The 14,501-nt window shown below is 48.8% G+C and overlaps 1 protein-coding gene across 2 annotated transcripts in view; it reads right to left on the bottom strand.

Annotated features, from left to right (window-relative positions):
- The window catches only part of znrf3 (zinc and ring finger 3), a 34,931-nt gene that overhangs the window by 11,203 nt on the left and 9,227 nt on the right, over window positions 1-14,501 (bottom strand). For both annotated transcript variants that reach the window (XM_037258126.1, XM_037258127.1), the window contains exon 2: window positions 2,333-2,455. In XM_037258126.1, coding sequence (XP_037114021.1) covers window positions 2,333-2,455 — 123 coding nt within the window. The remainder of the gene's footprint in view (window positions 1-2,332; window positions 2,456-14,501) is intronic.

Genomic DNA, 14,501 nt, shown 5'->3' with positions numbered 1-14,501 from the left:
CAAGCGGGCCTTCCTCCTCCTCCTCATCACATGATGTCGGACAATCGTGGGCTCGCTGGCCGAGCATAAAAGCAGCCCGAGAGCATAGGATGCCATTCTCGCCCCCGCTAATCTTCCAGCTCTGGAAGCATCTCCAGATAGGAACGGGCCTCAGATTAGCAGCGCGGGGGCCCCTCTCGGAGATTCCGCAGCGGGGCGCGCGGATTCTCACGCAGACATTCCTCGACAAAAGCTTCAGCCAAGATGAAGGGGAGGGAAGGGGAGGCACGAGGCAGTGGCCCAACCGGCTGGGTGTCCGTCCCTCGCTTTTGATCAGACGTTCTGAGGCGCAGCTGAGATTGAACTCTCGTGAAACGATATGTTGGGAGGGCCCAAAATCCAGTTGTGATCTGAAACTCATTGTAAACATCACGTGACTAAAGCCGGAGAACAAGTGTGCCGTGGCGCTCTTTTGGCCTCGAAAGCCGGGCGAGTCCGTCCCGGGCTCACTCGGTGCCGCATGCCACGAGAAGCTTCCCAGTGACCATGGAAACGGGCGAGGCGGGACCCTCGGGGAAAAAGCGAAGCTCTTCCGCCAGCACCCTGCCAGGAAGAGCCGTGGGACGCCCGGGGAGCCCAGAGCTCCGTAAGCCGTTCTCCAGCCCCGGACCTCCTGCCGGTGCTTTTTATCAATTGCTGTGGGGGGGGGGGGGATTCACGAGTGGAGTGTTTAGGGGGCGTACAAAGTTTGTTTGCGTTGGGACCGCGATGACATTAGTGTGAACCACCAAACCTGCTCTCAAAGGCTTCCAACGATCCGTGCCAGTTCCTCCTGGCCGGCGTGCCTACCCATCACCAGACGCATTCCACACGCGTCCACAAAGCAAGATGAGGACACGAGTACGAGGTCACTGTGTTACTTTACCTTTTGACTTATGTTAACGCTGGGGGGGACAGAAAACACAATCATATTCACTCTGCCCTACATGACAACCTTTTTGCCATTTATCATTTGTTGGCATGCTTTTTCATGAGCCCTGCCTAGTAGTAAAGTAGTGCTTTGACACCCTCTTGATGCACCAACTTTTTGAAGGGGCCGCAACTACCCAACACCTTTCACTGTTTGCGGCAGCGCTCGATCTGCGCAGACATTCCTCCGTGAGACCAAATCTGGCACAAGTCGAAGGTCTGGCCAGAAGTCTTTCAAGTTGGAGTTTGTTTTTTCACGAGACGCCGTGGGTTCAAATATATGGGAGGCCGCAAAGCAATGGGCTGAAATGGCGGAAGGAGACCCCCTCGCTTTGGCCACACACATTGTTCCTTCCACAGGCCGCTGCGGATTTTAGGACATAGGATACACATGATACGCTTGCGTGCCGCCTCTGGCAAACTTGAAAGGAGCTTGCTCGCTTTATTTCAGGGAGGAAATGGCATGAACCCCCCCCCCCCCCCCTTCTTCTACTGTTCTCTTTGCCGCTCTCTGGGGTTATTATTAAGCGCTTTGTAGTGGGCCCCGGTCGCGCTCTGAAATATTATCTTGGCACGCGTTGTTTTAACCTGATGGTGCTTGACGCAGGCCACACACGACAAGCACATAACTGCTGCAGATGATGACTTACGCTGGACAGACCGACAGACAGACAGACAGACAGACAGACAGAGCGCCGCCGATGCCGCCGCTACTACAGCAAACGGGATCAAGGCTCCCGAACCCGGCGCGGCTCACACAAAGCAGACAGGAAAGCAGGCAGGAAAGAAGCGTGTCAAGATATGTCACACGCCAGCACTTTCGTCAGCTCGGCCCGCCGACCTCACACAGCCGAGCGGCCGACCCTCGCCGAGCCCCTCGTCGTTTCCTCCAAATTCTTCCTCTTTGAATTTTTCAAAGCTTGAATTATAGCGACTCAAACAAACTAGTTTCATGTCATTGATGCACTCGATTTAGAAAAATAAATTGGCAACACTGAAACTGCTTTCAAAACCATTTGCATCGACCACCTCGATAAAATGGCCGTGGTCGTGCTTTAAATAGAGGCCAACGTGGCCGTTGCTATGCCAAGCACAGCTGGGGGTCCTTGTGTTCCCAGACACCTTTTATTTTTAGACACCGCTCTGAGTAAACGGCCCGTTTTTGCGCATTCACACGAATTTAGTAATTGGATTTTTTAAATTGAGCAGAATAGATTCCAGCTCTGTTGATTTCAAAGCCGCGTGAAGGTCTGAGCGACGCGCGACCATGTTTGGAGCGCTCAGGCCAAGTCTTAAACAACAAAGCCCGTCTTGAGGAACACGGCACGTTGACAGTTGGCGTATTTGGGGACGGCAACAGGCGTCGGCGGCTGCTCTTGTTTACCTTTCCCAGCACGGTGAGACAACTGGGGTCCAGCTCTGGTTGCTCCAGCTTCACCACGCCCACCCAGCCGTACTCGTACAGGTCCTCCTCGTCGTTGTTGTTACACAATCCCCAAGGATGCATCTGGAAAGGAGGGGAAAGAAAAGATTCTCAGAATTGGAGTTATCCCCTCTGACAAGACAGAGGAACAAGTTTCAATCGGATCGGCACCTGTTTTCTAAAAACTATTTGACAAAAAAAACACTCCACAGAGATTGTCGGTGTGCTGAGAACGACGCCCAGCATTTCCAAATCCGGTAAATCCAACAAGTCCGACGCGCTCCAATTTCCGTGACGCACTCGTCGAATTTGTCACTGGGCAAGAAGCAGAACCCGAATCGATTGGCCTCCCTGGCAACAATGCCAAGAGAAAATGCGCCTCACAAACCAATTAGTCAGCATTGTGGCGCCGTCCGCTTGGGGCCCCGCCCGGGCCATTGCTGATGACCCCAGATAGCCTTCATCCCTGAGGTGACCCCTGACCTTTTTCATCGGCTGCAGTCGCACTATACACAAATGTCAGTGCATATGAAAAAGTCGCATTTTTGAAGCAGCCTTTGTGGAAATCCAGGACGAGGCACAAAAATAAATATGAACATAAACAAAGCAGTTTTGCCACTTGCTGTGGACCGCAAAGGACCTCGCATTTGCTCAGGGCTCAGCTTGCAAATGACTAAACTCAGAAAACAGCTGAGTTGTGATCGGTCGGCGACGCCCGGGGCAACTGCGATGTCATTTTCAACCGACAGCGAGTGGCAAAGTGGCCGCCCGCCCGCCCGCTGAGACGGAAAGAAGCGGCTGCATTTCAATCTCAATTCATAGTTCACAAGGACAATATTTGCGTGGGAGCCCAGACAACATTTTTGACTTCAACAACTTCTATATTTTGTCAGTTTCACTTCTCGGTAGATTTGCACGAGCACTTCAAGAGTGCCTCGCGCAAATGTGAGTGGGGGAAGGGAAGCCCTTAGATTCAGGGGTGTCAAACTCATTATTTTGGCGGGCCGCATTGTAGTCATAGCTTCTTTCGGAGAGCCATTGTGACTGTCAACCCAAATAAATGTATGAGCACCTCCTATTATATACATAAAAGCTACAAAACAAACTGACAAATAACTCGTTTTCAAATCAGACGAGTAAAAACTGGTCAAATTTGAAAAAAAAAATGATATTATTAAAAGTGAAGACAATTTGCAATTCTAGTCATGACACATGAATTTGATGCACAATTTGTCTTGGCGGGCCACATAAAATGATGTGGCGGGCCGTATCTGGGCCCCGGGCCTTGAGTTTGACACCTGTGCCTTAGAAGCTAAGCGCTGCTCTGTGGAGCTTTTGGAACAAGCCCTGCCGGCGCCCCCGCTGCCTGAACACTGGAGCATTGTGCGCGCTCACCGGCCGGCCTTGGGAGACTTCTGCGCTGCAAAATAGGCCAATGTTGTTGTTATTTTCGAGGCTTAGCATTATCTCCACAAGGGTTAGAACATGCTGCTGGTCTCAAACCTTTGACACCATGTAGCACCTGAAGAAGAAGCGGCACTATCACAAAAATAGGGGAGAGGTTTGGTCTAAACGTGTCCAAAAACAGAGGTTGCTTTTCTGAAGTTGTGACATTCCAAAGAATAATGGTCGTAAAAGGCTAGGCGCTCGCCACAAGTACCACGAGGGGGCAGCTTTTGTCCTGCCCCGCCTGTTGTCATATGCTTGAAAAGTGAGGGCCGCCTGTCACATGAGTGTCCTGTTACAAATGCTCAATGAAATCCTGGCGAGGGAATTTCAACTTCACCTGTAGCGCACCGGCCGCAACTTCGGAGGGTGGCGCTCGTTCCAACCGCGCTCTGCTAAGAACTTTCCTTGTATGACTCGAGAGTTTCTAAAGAATCCTAATTCTAAACCACCATTTGTGGGAGGTGGGGTGGGAGGGGTATTCTCGGAAGGACAGGAAAATGCAAGTCACACCTTCCGGGCTATTGATTGTGTCTGCCTGTGACACAATTGATTAAGCCTTTGATCAGGCATTGAGTGACTATTCATTGCTTCTTCTGACAGACAGAATTAGGTTAACCCGAACGCAAACCCAAATTTAGGTAGGGATGACCCTATTGCTTAATTAGGTTGGTTTTATTGGCACATCCATGGGACCCCAAAATTTGGACATTTTATTTACTTATTGAGAATAATATGCATGTTCTGCAAACGAATAACAAGATTTGTAGTTAGATTTGGGATGTCACGTTTTTAATGCATGTTTAATTAAATTTGAATTAAAAGCAGTGTCATATTTCATTTTCACCTATAATTAGCAAAAACTGTTACTTTTTCTTCATTTTTCCCCAGAGCTGTACATCAGTGATTTTCTTTTTGCGTATAGGGCAAACCCATTCCGCTTGTTTTCTTGTTTCGCCAGCAGCCATGAGGGCCTTTGAACTAAGGAGAGTTGAGGGTGTGAGTAGGACGCTTGCGGGCTACAGATGCCAAAAAAATTCAAAGAAGTCTATTCCAAGCTCGGCTCTTGCTGAAGCATGTCGCGCAACGTTCTAACACTCAGCACATGGTGTCCGAGGCAAAAAAAAAAAAAGAGGGAGAGTGAGTGAGAGGGAAGGAGAGAGAGAGAGGCAGCAGATTGCTTCTTCGTATTTACCGCCTCACCTTCAAAGCAGGTTTTGCTCGATATCCCGTCAGACAAAGTCAACTGAAGCAACGTGTTGTCGATCACATGCACACAAAAACCTCGAGGTAGGCAAACCTGGGCCCGGCGCCAGTCCTCGCACCCTCACGCCTCCCCGGCGCCGTGTTTGAGCGTAGGGCGTGCACGCCGAGCGCCTGTCTCCCAAGGCCCCGCCGCTGACCCGCAGGTGACCGGGCGGCTTGCAAAGAAGACCCCCGGCTGACCCCTCCTGAGCTCCCTCCAAACGCCCAGGCTCGGTTTGCTTTGCTACAGATTGAAGACACTCTATGGCAGGGATGCACGCACTTTTTCAGATTGCTAGCTACCATTATGTTTCCGAACCATTCCAAAAAATTAATGAAATAAAAAAATGTTTGAATTGTGAATAGCGGAGTTTTGGCTCCGCACTGGGAGTGCTTCGCTACAAACAGATTGTTGGGGAATACGCAGAAGGGACAGACTACTGAGGCATTCTGGAGAAAAATGAAAAGCGAGTGAGTGCCGAGTGTTTACGGAACACGCCGTCGCTGACGCACGAGGGTTGATGAAGTCAGACGGCGAGCGTTGCTTTCGACACAACATTGGGGAGAAGTCGGCGCCGGGTGTTAAAACGTCACAGTCCCAGACTCACCTCGCCTTACACGCAGGCACGGTCATGCCCCCCCCACAAAAAGAGAGAAAAATAACCAATTGAACCTCCTCCTCCTTTGGCACGGGTGGTAAGAATGTCCACAAAATAAATGTTAAAATGTCAAGCGGGTGCCAAAAGAGGCCACCCCGTGCAGCTGCCGAATTAAAGATCACAGCCACGCCCAACAATCGGAAATGCTCACGGGTGCCAGGTATCGAGGTTTCATCGTGTAATTGGAAAGCAAATGAACCTTCATCAATGGCTCGCCGCTCAACGGCAATCTTGCGCTTAAAGAGGTTATGGTGAAAATGGAGAAGACGCGGCGGCAACCTGACGGGAGGTGAAGTGACGACAGAGCAAACAAGAATCTGAAAATGGGAGCCTACGGGGGGGGGGGGGGGGGGACGTTTTACGCCGACACGTAAAAATGCCTTCTGACATTTTGGACGGCAAAAAAATGGCGGGCGGGCGGGCGAGGATTTGCTAAATGCCAAATGGATCCACGAGGGTCAGACAAGAAGGGGATGTTTTTTCTTCTTCTTATCAGCCGCTCGTCTGGCATCATCACAATTGTTTGGAAAATTCAAGCACTCAAAGACAGAAAGTTTCATAAAATCCAGAGTGGGTCGCAAAAAATCCAGGAAATCTTCAAAGTAGACATTTTTAGACCGTTTTGACAAATATTTTAAAAATTGTGTGTAGGAGGGCCATGGTGGTAAAGTTTGTTGACTCAGCATAAAACACAAAACCAACATACATAATTCAGCTCCACAAGGTCAGAACCAGGACAAACTTACATCATGAGAAGACCCATTAAAATCTCATGATGCAAGTGTGAATATTTTATTGTCCTGTCACAGAGTCGGCGTGAGCGCATACTTACAGATTTATAAGTTTTAAGTTGAACATATTGTTTTGTATGTATGATAGCGATGCAAGCTACAATCCCAACTTGAGTAATGCAGCATTCGGGAGCTCAAGCAAGATGGTCTTCTTTTGCTGGTGTTGTTTTTTTTTTTCTTTTCAATTTTTCTGATGCTGATACACAGCCAAACCAGTGCTGCGCTGGTCCCAGCGTTGGTCCCGATTCCCTTCCGGGATGTCACGCGCAAACATCCGCACAACACACTCCACCCTGCCTCTGCTCTTTTTCCCAGCACTGGAAATAACTTCAAAGTAGGAGCCCCGAGCCCGGAGGAGTGCGGCCGGGGGATCCAGTTTCACGGGAGCAGCTGGGAGGGCCCTCCAGGTGGGGCCCTCGCTCCTCCTTCTCCTGTAACACAAGCGTTGGCGAGGGATCCCTGGAAGAATGCACTTCCTCTCTTTTGTCTTTTCCGTGGCGACCGGACCGGGGCGGGGTGGGGCAATTAGCAAGGCTAGCAACACGTCCGCTGTTTATTTTGGCAGTCCATTTGTTCAAAGGGTGAGCACGGGGGATCGGTCTTTAAGATAATAGAGTAGAGGGTTTCATTTAAGAGAGACTTTGTGAAATCTTTTGGGTCGGAAATGAGCAGGATGTCCTTTTTTCCGAGCTATTTTTTGTTTTCTCAATGAAATTCAACTTTTTGGTTTGTTTAGTTTTTCCTGTCTACAGTCATAAAATTAGCCGCGCTTTGCAAAGATTTCAAAAAATACGTCAATGGCATTTATTCCCCACCAAAAAAGTGTATCAGGTCACCAAAGATTCGGAAACCCTGCCCAAGATTGCAGTTTACTTTTGAATCCGTTTAAGTTCGTGTCCCAAAGGTGAACCCTCGCTATCGTCGCCAAAAAAAAAAGAAAAAGAAAAATGGCGGCACAGTCGTCGTAGCGACGCACAAAGCAAACAAGTGGGGACATCTAATATCATGTCAATGTTCTGATATGTGGCACAAGGCTGAATACTTGACAGCTTCAACACTGAGCACAACTGCCTGGCTTGTGACTCTATTAACTCTGTGCCAGGGCATCCTAAAACCGTCAATGGTGTGTGTGTATATGTGTGTCGCATGCACGTACACACACACTCTTAAGTCTCTCCGGTGTCACTTTCAGCTCTTCAGGCTTTCAAATCCAGAGTGACACGAACAAAGGCCTGGCCAGCAAAGTTCAAAGGTCAACATTGGGCGGGATGCCAACATTTTTTGGAAGGAGATGAGGACGAGTAGAGGAGGGGAAGCAAGGGCACCCGAGCAGAGGTGGCAAAAGGAGAAGCACAGATACTCACGTTAAAAGAAAACAAAAAGTCACACGCTTGACTCAGATGCAAATAATAAGAATCGTGGCGGCCTTCAGAAGAGCTATGTTCATTTTATTTCAAGTCAAATGTTCTTGTCCTACAGGCAAAGAATTGATCTTAAAATAAACAGCAAACTCTTTGCAGTGTAGCATCTCAAGTCAGCTCTTCTTCATTTCTGCCCCGCCCCAAATGTCCGAGTCACTTGGTAATGAGCTATGATTAATGGCAGCATTAAGCCCCCCGCAGGAGGTTGGCGGCACATACCTGGCTCGGCCCGTACGTGCGTTGGAGGGCTGAGCTAAAACTGGACACTTGGGGGGCGGGGGGGTTCCAGTCATCAACACCTAGGCTCTGACAGGCCTTTGAAGCACCGCTGCTTCTTTGATGGCCCCGGCTGAGGAGGAATGCCCCCCGCCCCCTCCCCAAAAAGCCCCCAGAGTTGTGGAATGTGGCGCAAGCTGCTGCAACTCGGTGCGCTGGAGCGGGATTAGAGGACGGGCCCGGACTGCCCTTCTTTCCTCCTTCCACCCTCTGAGCCGGCCGGACAACATGGCGGCAAGTTGGCCTTTAAAGTGCACGCCAACGCTAATTGAGCTTTTCCACGGAATGTTCAAAAGCCACAAAGTTGTCATACCTTTTGTACTGTGGAAAATAAAATAAAAACTTGGGTCTGTTCTTTCACTTAACTCGTTTTGCTGTCGAAGGAAGGGCAAGATGACATCAGCGTTTGGGATACGGCTTATATGCCAATGGAAAGACAAGTTCGGAGCAATCAGAAAGAGAAGAATATTCTTTTTTTTTGTCGCTCACTACTTTTCCGCTTAACCAAGCATGAGAAGAATCGTGCTTTTCCTAATCCTAATTTTTTAAGGATTCTGGAAATGATTGTTTTCGCCACACTCTGCCTACATTCAATGACATAGTTTAAAAAAAAAAAAAAAAAAAGCTTCGGCCATCTTGCCTCTCAAAGAACTGTCTAATAGGCCCGGAATGGCAGCTTCACACAAAAATGGACGACGATTCTGGCAGAATCATCGAGACGTATTTGAGCATCCCATACCGATAAGCACATCTTCATAATTTCAGGTCAACTGAGCAATTAAACCAAAGTATTTTTTTCAAATTTCCCAGTATGGAACGGCTAAGTGAGTTTTGGCGTGTTTTGTTTGAGAGCTTGCAAAAATTGGTGCGTTTTTAAAGATTTAGTCATCAAAATAAGCGCTGTCCTTGCCTTGTGCTGCCGACTGGTAATTACATTTTAATGGTAGTACAAGTTCTGACTGTCGGGATGTGCCTAATATTATTAGCATTACCGGCCGTGGGCTGATCATAGAACGAGCCGCAACTTAGAGCTCGTCGTTATAAAAGCAGGTTTCACCTCGGGCCTTTCCAACAAGGTGTGCCTAATAAAGCGGTGGTTGTTTACAGGAAAGCAGATGATCATACTCTCAGTGCATGCACACACCCCCGTGCATGAGTTGGAACAACACTGACCATCCAGGCCCCCCCCAGCATCCCCCTAAACTCCAAACGGGCCTCAGTGTTTAGGCAAGGAGGAAAGCCGAGGTGGAGCTAGCCAGCATTAGCGCCGGTTTCAGGTTTCACGCGCTTCTGACTTTGTTTTCTTTGAGGAACGCCAACTGGGGTTCCAAACCGCACTGCGGGAAGTGTTCACCTACACCGTTTCCGGGATGAAGCGTTGGGGTCACACTGGTTGATGGGGGGGACCAGAAGCTCAAATAACATGTGGAATGTTTTACGACTGCTGCAATAAAGCGCTTCAGAAATGTGAAATGTCTTCGAGATGCTTTGGCGGACATTGGTACATTTTAATTAAGAAAATCAGGTGAGTCCACCCGAGTCCCATGCGGAGCAGCTTGTCATGCGCTATGCTAGTCAAAAGCTAAGCCCACACACAAGCTGGCAAAAAAGACACTAAAACACCTTTGGAGAGTGACTTTGGAAAAAGGAGATGGCAAACTGGGAGTGTATTATTTTCAAAGGGGGAAAAAAAAAAAAGATGTTACCTAAAAGATGGGTTTACTCCCACGGGGTATTTCTCACGCTCTTAATTACTGTGTGTGACATGTGGCGACAGGTTTGCAAATATCTCTAATCACCCCCCCCACACACACACGCAAAATAAGACAAGAATCCACCATCTTGGGCCAACCTATTAGCGTAAATGTGATCCGTATTTCTCATTTGTTTTTCTTTATATGCTGCCGGTCTGTCAAAACAAAATGGTCTTTACTGTGCCAGAAAGAAACGCAAAAAAACGTGAGGATGGATTGATTCCTCCCAGTCATGGATTTCAAGATTTCACTCCCTTCTTTCTTTGCTTGTGAATAGCTGCACGATCACCTTTCAGGACAACCTGGACAAGGGCGGGGAGGGGGGGGTTAACGGGGGAGCTCCGGCCCTCCGAGATCATTGGAAGGGACAGAGGCAAGTTCTTCAACTCCAGAAAGGAGGAAAAAGTCTTCAGTGTCAAGGAACAGGAGCAAGCGGAAGCTATTTGGATGTGCTCCAAACCCACCAATTGTCCTGACGTGTCTTTGTTGTGTGGCGTAGTAAGGCTCAAGGAGGAACCAACCAAATGATTTGGATAAAGAAAACCTTCAGCTGATTGCTAGTAAAGAGCAATAACGGGGGAAAGGGGGGGCAGACATTTTCCAAATTAACAGTTTAACAAGAGAACTACCGGTAGCATGTATGGAGCTTTCTGGGAACTGAAAATGGATACGGATTACTCAAATACTAGCAGGGTTCATTTCGACCAAAGACAAACGGGATCATTTTGGGTCCACGTGAGAGCAGCACCAAGCTAGCAGCTAACGCACAGCGCCTTCCCTCATTGTGCAACCAAGTTCTATCGCTGCGCCTTTGGGGTGCCTCTCCCTGTGCTCAATCTGACAAGTGATCAGGTTAGACAAGTCCCTCCATTCAAGGCCTCGCCGTAAAAGCGATATCCCCACCGAGAGAGAGAAAAGAGAGGGAGGCGGCAGAGCAGGAGAAGAAGAGGAAGAAGGGGAGGGGGGGGGTGAAAATCCTATCTGAGAGATTAACTGGCAGCACCCAGCCGGGCCAGTGCTGGGTTCACTGGCTTGCTTGGTGCTATCTTACCCACTCGTCTCTTGTTCTAAAGCAAAGCATGTCTTTGATACCCGACGAGAAGGAATCTGGAGGCGTTACAGGTTTCTTTTGTGCTCGGCTCACACAGAGTGTGCGTGCGTGTGTGAGTGCGTGGGCTTGTGTGTGTGTGTGTGTAGCCGGGCTGGGATTTCTTTTCTCTAAAAAGCACCCTCCCCTCTTTCTCTGTTGCCTTCATCTCCGGCTCCCCTTCCCCCAGCCAAAACAATAAATCAGTGAATTATAAACCTTTTGTCCTGTGTTTTTTTTTGTTTTGTTTTTTTAGCACCGCGACAACTTGAGTCTCAAGAGCTCACCAAGAACTGTTCAAGATCCGAGAGATCCAAGTCACCATATTTGGGGATGAAGAGGGCAGGGGTGTCATTGGCGTGGGGGGGAGTTGAGGGTTGACTCCCCAAGGAGATTTTCTTAAACCCATTACATCAGCTTTTTTTCTGCTTCAGGGCTTCCAAGTCCTGTGAGGATATAAAATGACCTAAATTGACACTTGGGGTGATCGTGGTTGTTTAAACTGTGGTCAGGCATTTTTTTTTTTTTTACCAGACATAAATAAGATAAGCCGGTGTCTTTTTAAGGCATTTAACATATTTGGGAACCGGGCTGAATCTAAAGTGGCCCGTGGTCTTACAGCAGTCAGGACCGTTTCCACGATTGGATCTTGATCAAGCCATGTTAAGGGAAACATTCGAGAGGACGATCATCTCCGCATGTTAACGTGGACAATTATGGCAGATATCTGGAGGCATGGCGTGGCATGATAAAAGTGGCCGTTGTAAAGCAAGCTTAGGTGATTTTTTGTAAGCAGTGAGCGAACGGGAATGTCAAAGTACTGAGCTCCTCCTCGGTCCCCTAATGTGATCAAACGGGGTCAGGTTCCCCGAAGGAGGTCAAAGGAAGCAATGGAGTGGGGGCTAAAAGAAGTGAATGGCCGGCTTTGGTGCGCCGTAGGAAGCCGGCCGCCAGCGGCACAAGCGAGCACAAAACAACACGTCTCTCACACAACCGTCTCTCAAAGCTCCAGTCCCACGGTGAGAGGGGGGGGGTATTAGAGGAGTGGGCTTAGGACAGGGTAAAGAGCGAGCTGGGCAAACAGCGAGGGGTAAGGGCTCAAAAGGGGCCCGGTTGCCCGGGTGAGAGGGACCCGCTTCTACAACAATGTCCACATCAAGGGCGGGCCAGGGCCTGCCGAGGTGCGCCCCCTGCCCGTTTGGAGGTTAGCCGCGTGGAAAAAAGGGGAAAGCAAAAGCCCTTGGCTGGCAAAGAAAAGGATCAAGTATGGATGAGGTCATTCCATGGTGGACACATGAGGTCCAAAGTTGCAGGAAAGCAAAGCCTACGTGAATATCTCAAATCAAGGCAATGTGTTGGTTAGGTCAGAATTGAACTTTTACAAGGCAGCTTTCGCATTGACTAAAAAAAACCACTTGCAATGAGCTGGCTCCTGATCCATATGTGGACCACCTCTACCTGAAGTTGTTTACTTGTTGGGGCAATTGTAACTCCTACCCAGCCAGATCTCCCTCGTGCTCACTGTCCCCGCAGAGCCCCAATAGAAAAGAAAAAAAAGGGGGGGGAGCTGCGGCGGCCATCGGACAAACGCTGTTCTCTTAGAACTCCGCCGAGGGAAGCCATTGTGCCACAGAGAAAGGTTGGGGAGGGGCCAGGGCTGCAGCAGAAGCTCCATCGGCGGGCGGAGAGAAAAGGCAAGGCAAGGTGGCGGGCCAAGTTGAGGCCTCGCCGGGGTGCCGGAAAGCACTCGGGAGGATGCCGTCCTGATTAGGATTCAGGCCAGGTTCTCAAACTGAACACTTGAAGAAGCTCCGCTGCAATTTGTGGCAAACGGCGTGGACCAAGAACATTTGACTTGGGTGAATTCCCAAGTAAGAGTTTGCCAGCTTCTGGAATTGGATGGATGCTTCTCTGGGCAAAATTTCAAGCGTGGGTCCTTCAGGCAGAGACGAACAACCATCCACGCTCACAATCACACCTACGGACAATTTTGGAGCGGTCAATCAATGGGTCAATAATCACGCACACATCAGCGATCCGCTGACGACTGTTTATGAAGTCACCGTGGCCCGCGGTTGGTATTCTTCGGAACGTTTGTTTAGCGGCGGGCCCGGTGCGCCGCGCGAGACAAATGTCGCATTGTTCTTGCCCCTGTTTTCTCTTGGGCTGTGGAGAATGAGGGGGAACTGGGGGTTAGGGTTAGGGTTAATAAAGCCCCGAGGAGGTAAACATCCAACCCCTTTTACAGACAACGGCACTCCCTACGGCCATTCAAAAGTAACGGACAACTTTGGACACATTAGATCAGAGGTGGGCGGAGTTTGCTCGTTCATCCTGCCCACCCAAGATCGACATTTGTTGTTGGTTCGTCACAATACAGTAATCGCTCGTTTATCGCGGATAATTGGTTCCAAAAACCACCCGCGATAAGTGAAATCCACGAAGTACGGTCACCAACGAGAAGTACTGGGCAGGCTAACGAGTTAGCGGAAAGATGCTAATTCGCGATTGTGCAAACACACGAAAACGGACTTCTAAAGGAATGTAAACAAACATTTGGAGCAATGCTACATTGTCCTAAAGGTTAGACAGGTTTCCTCAATTTAGAAGTTTTATTTTGACTTTTAAATGTTTTTTTTATTTGGAAAAAAAATCTGCGATGTAGTGAAGCCGCGATAAGCGAAACGCAAAGTAGCGAGGGATTCACATTGTCGTTCATGTATGAGAACAGTTTGCATAAATAATTTACTGCTTACGTTTTTTATGGGTTGAAGATTACATTTTTTTAATATTTTTTTTAACACATTTTGTCATTTCTCAATGTTTGCTCAATTGATTGTCTATAATGATCTGTTTTACATTATATTTTAAGACTTGGATTTTGTTTTGCTTTCATACACAACAACAAATGACTTGGGCCATCTGACCATTTTAAAAATTCCAACATGGCCCTCAAGCACCAAAGTGCACCCAACCCTGATTGAGGTGCAGTGGAGAGAAAAAAACAAAACTAATTATCCAAGGCAAAGCAAAGCGGCTCTTCTTGCCGCGTCACGACTTTGCCGTCTTGAAACTCCCCCGAGGGATCGGCGATATTTGATTTGTTTTTATGAGACAAGAAAAGCACTTAGCCGCTTCTAACCTCCGGGGGCATTTGGCTCCACTTCTGAAGGGGCCGCAGGTTGCGAACGCACTGCCGAGGGACGGACGTGGCAAACACACACACCCCGCCCCCACCTCACCCCTCCGGAGATGCAAAAACAAGCTGGTACAACTATGCAAAGCGGGCCCATCGGAGACAGGAGCGACTTCGGCGCCGTTTTCTCCAGCGCTCTGTTTTTTAAAAGTCCATTTTTGAGCTCATAGAGACAAATATATGCATGCACATTGTCGTGGTATTGTATTCTGAGCAACAGTTAGAGTTGCCGCACACTATACAACGCCACTGACT

This window comes from Syngnathus acus, chromosome 9 (assembly GCF_901709675.1).
Source record: "Syngnathus acus chromosome 9, fSynAcu1.2, whole genome shotgun sequence".
NCBI classification, from domain to species: Eukaryota; Metazoa; Chordata; class Actinopteri; order Syngnathiformes; family Syngnathidae; genus Syngnathus; species Syngnathus acus.
This window is presented reverse-complemented; position numbering and strand designations above follow the sequence as displayed.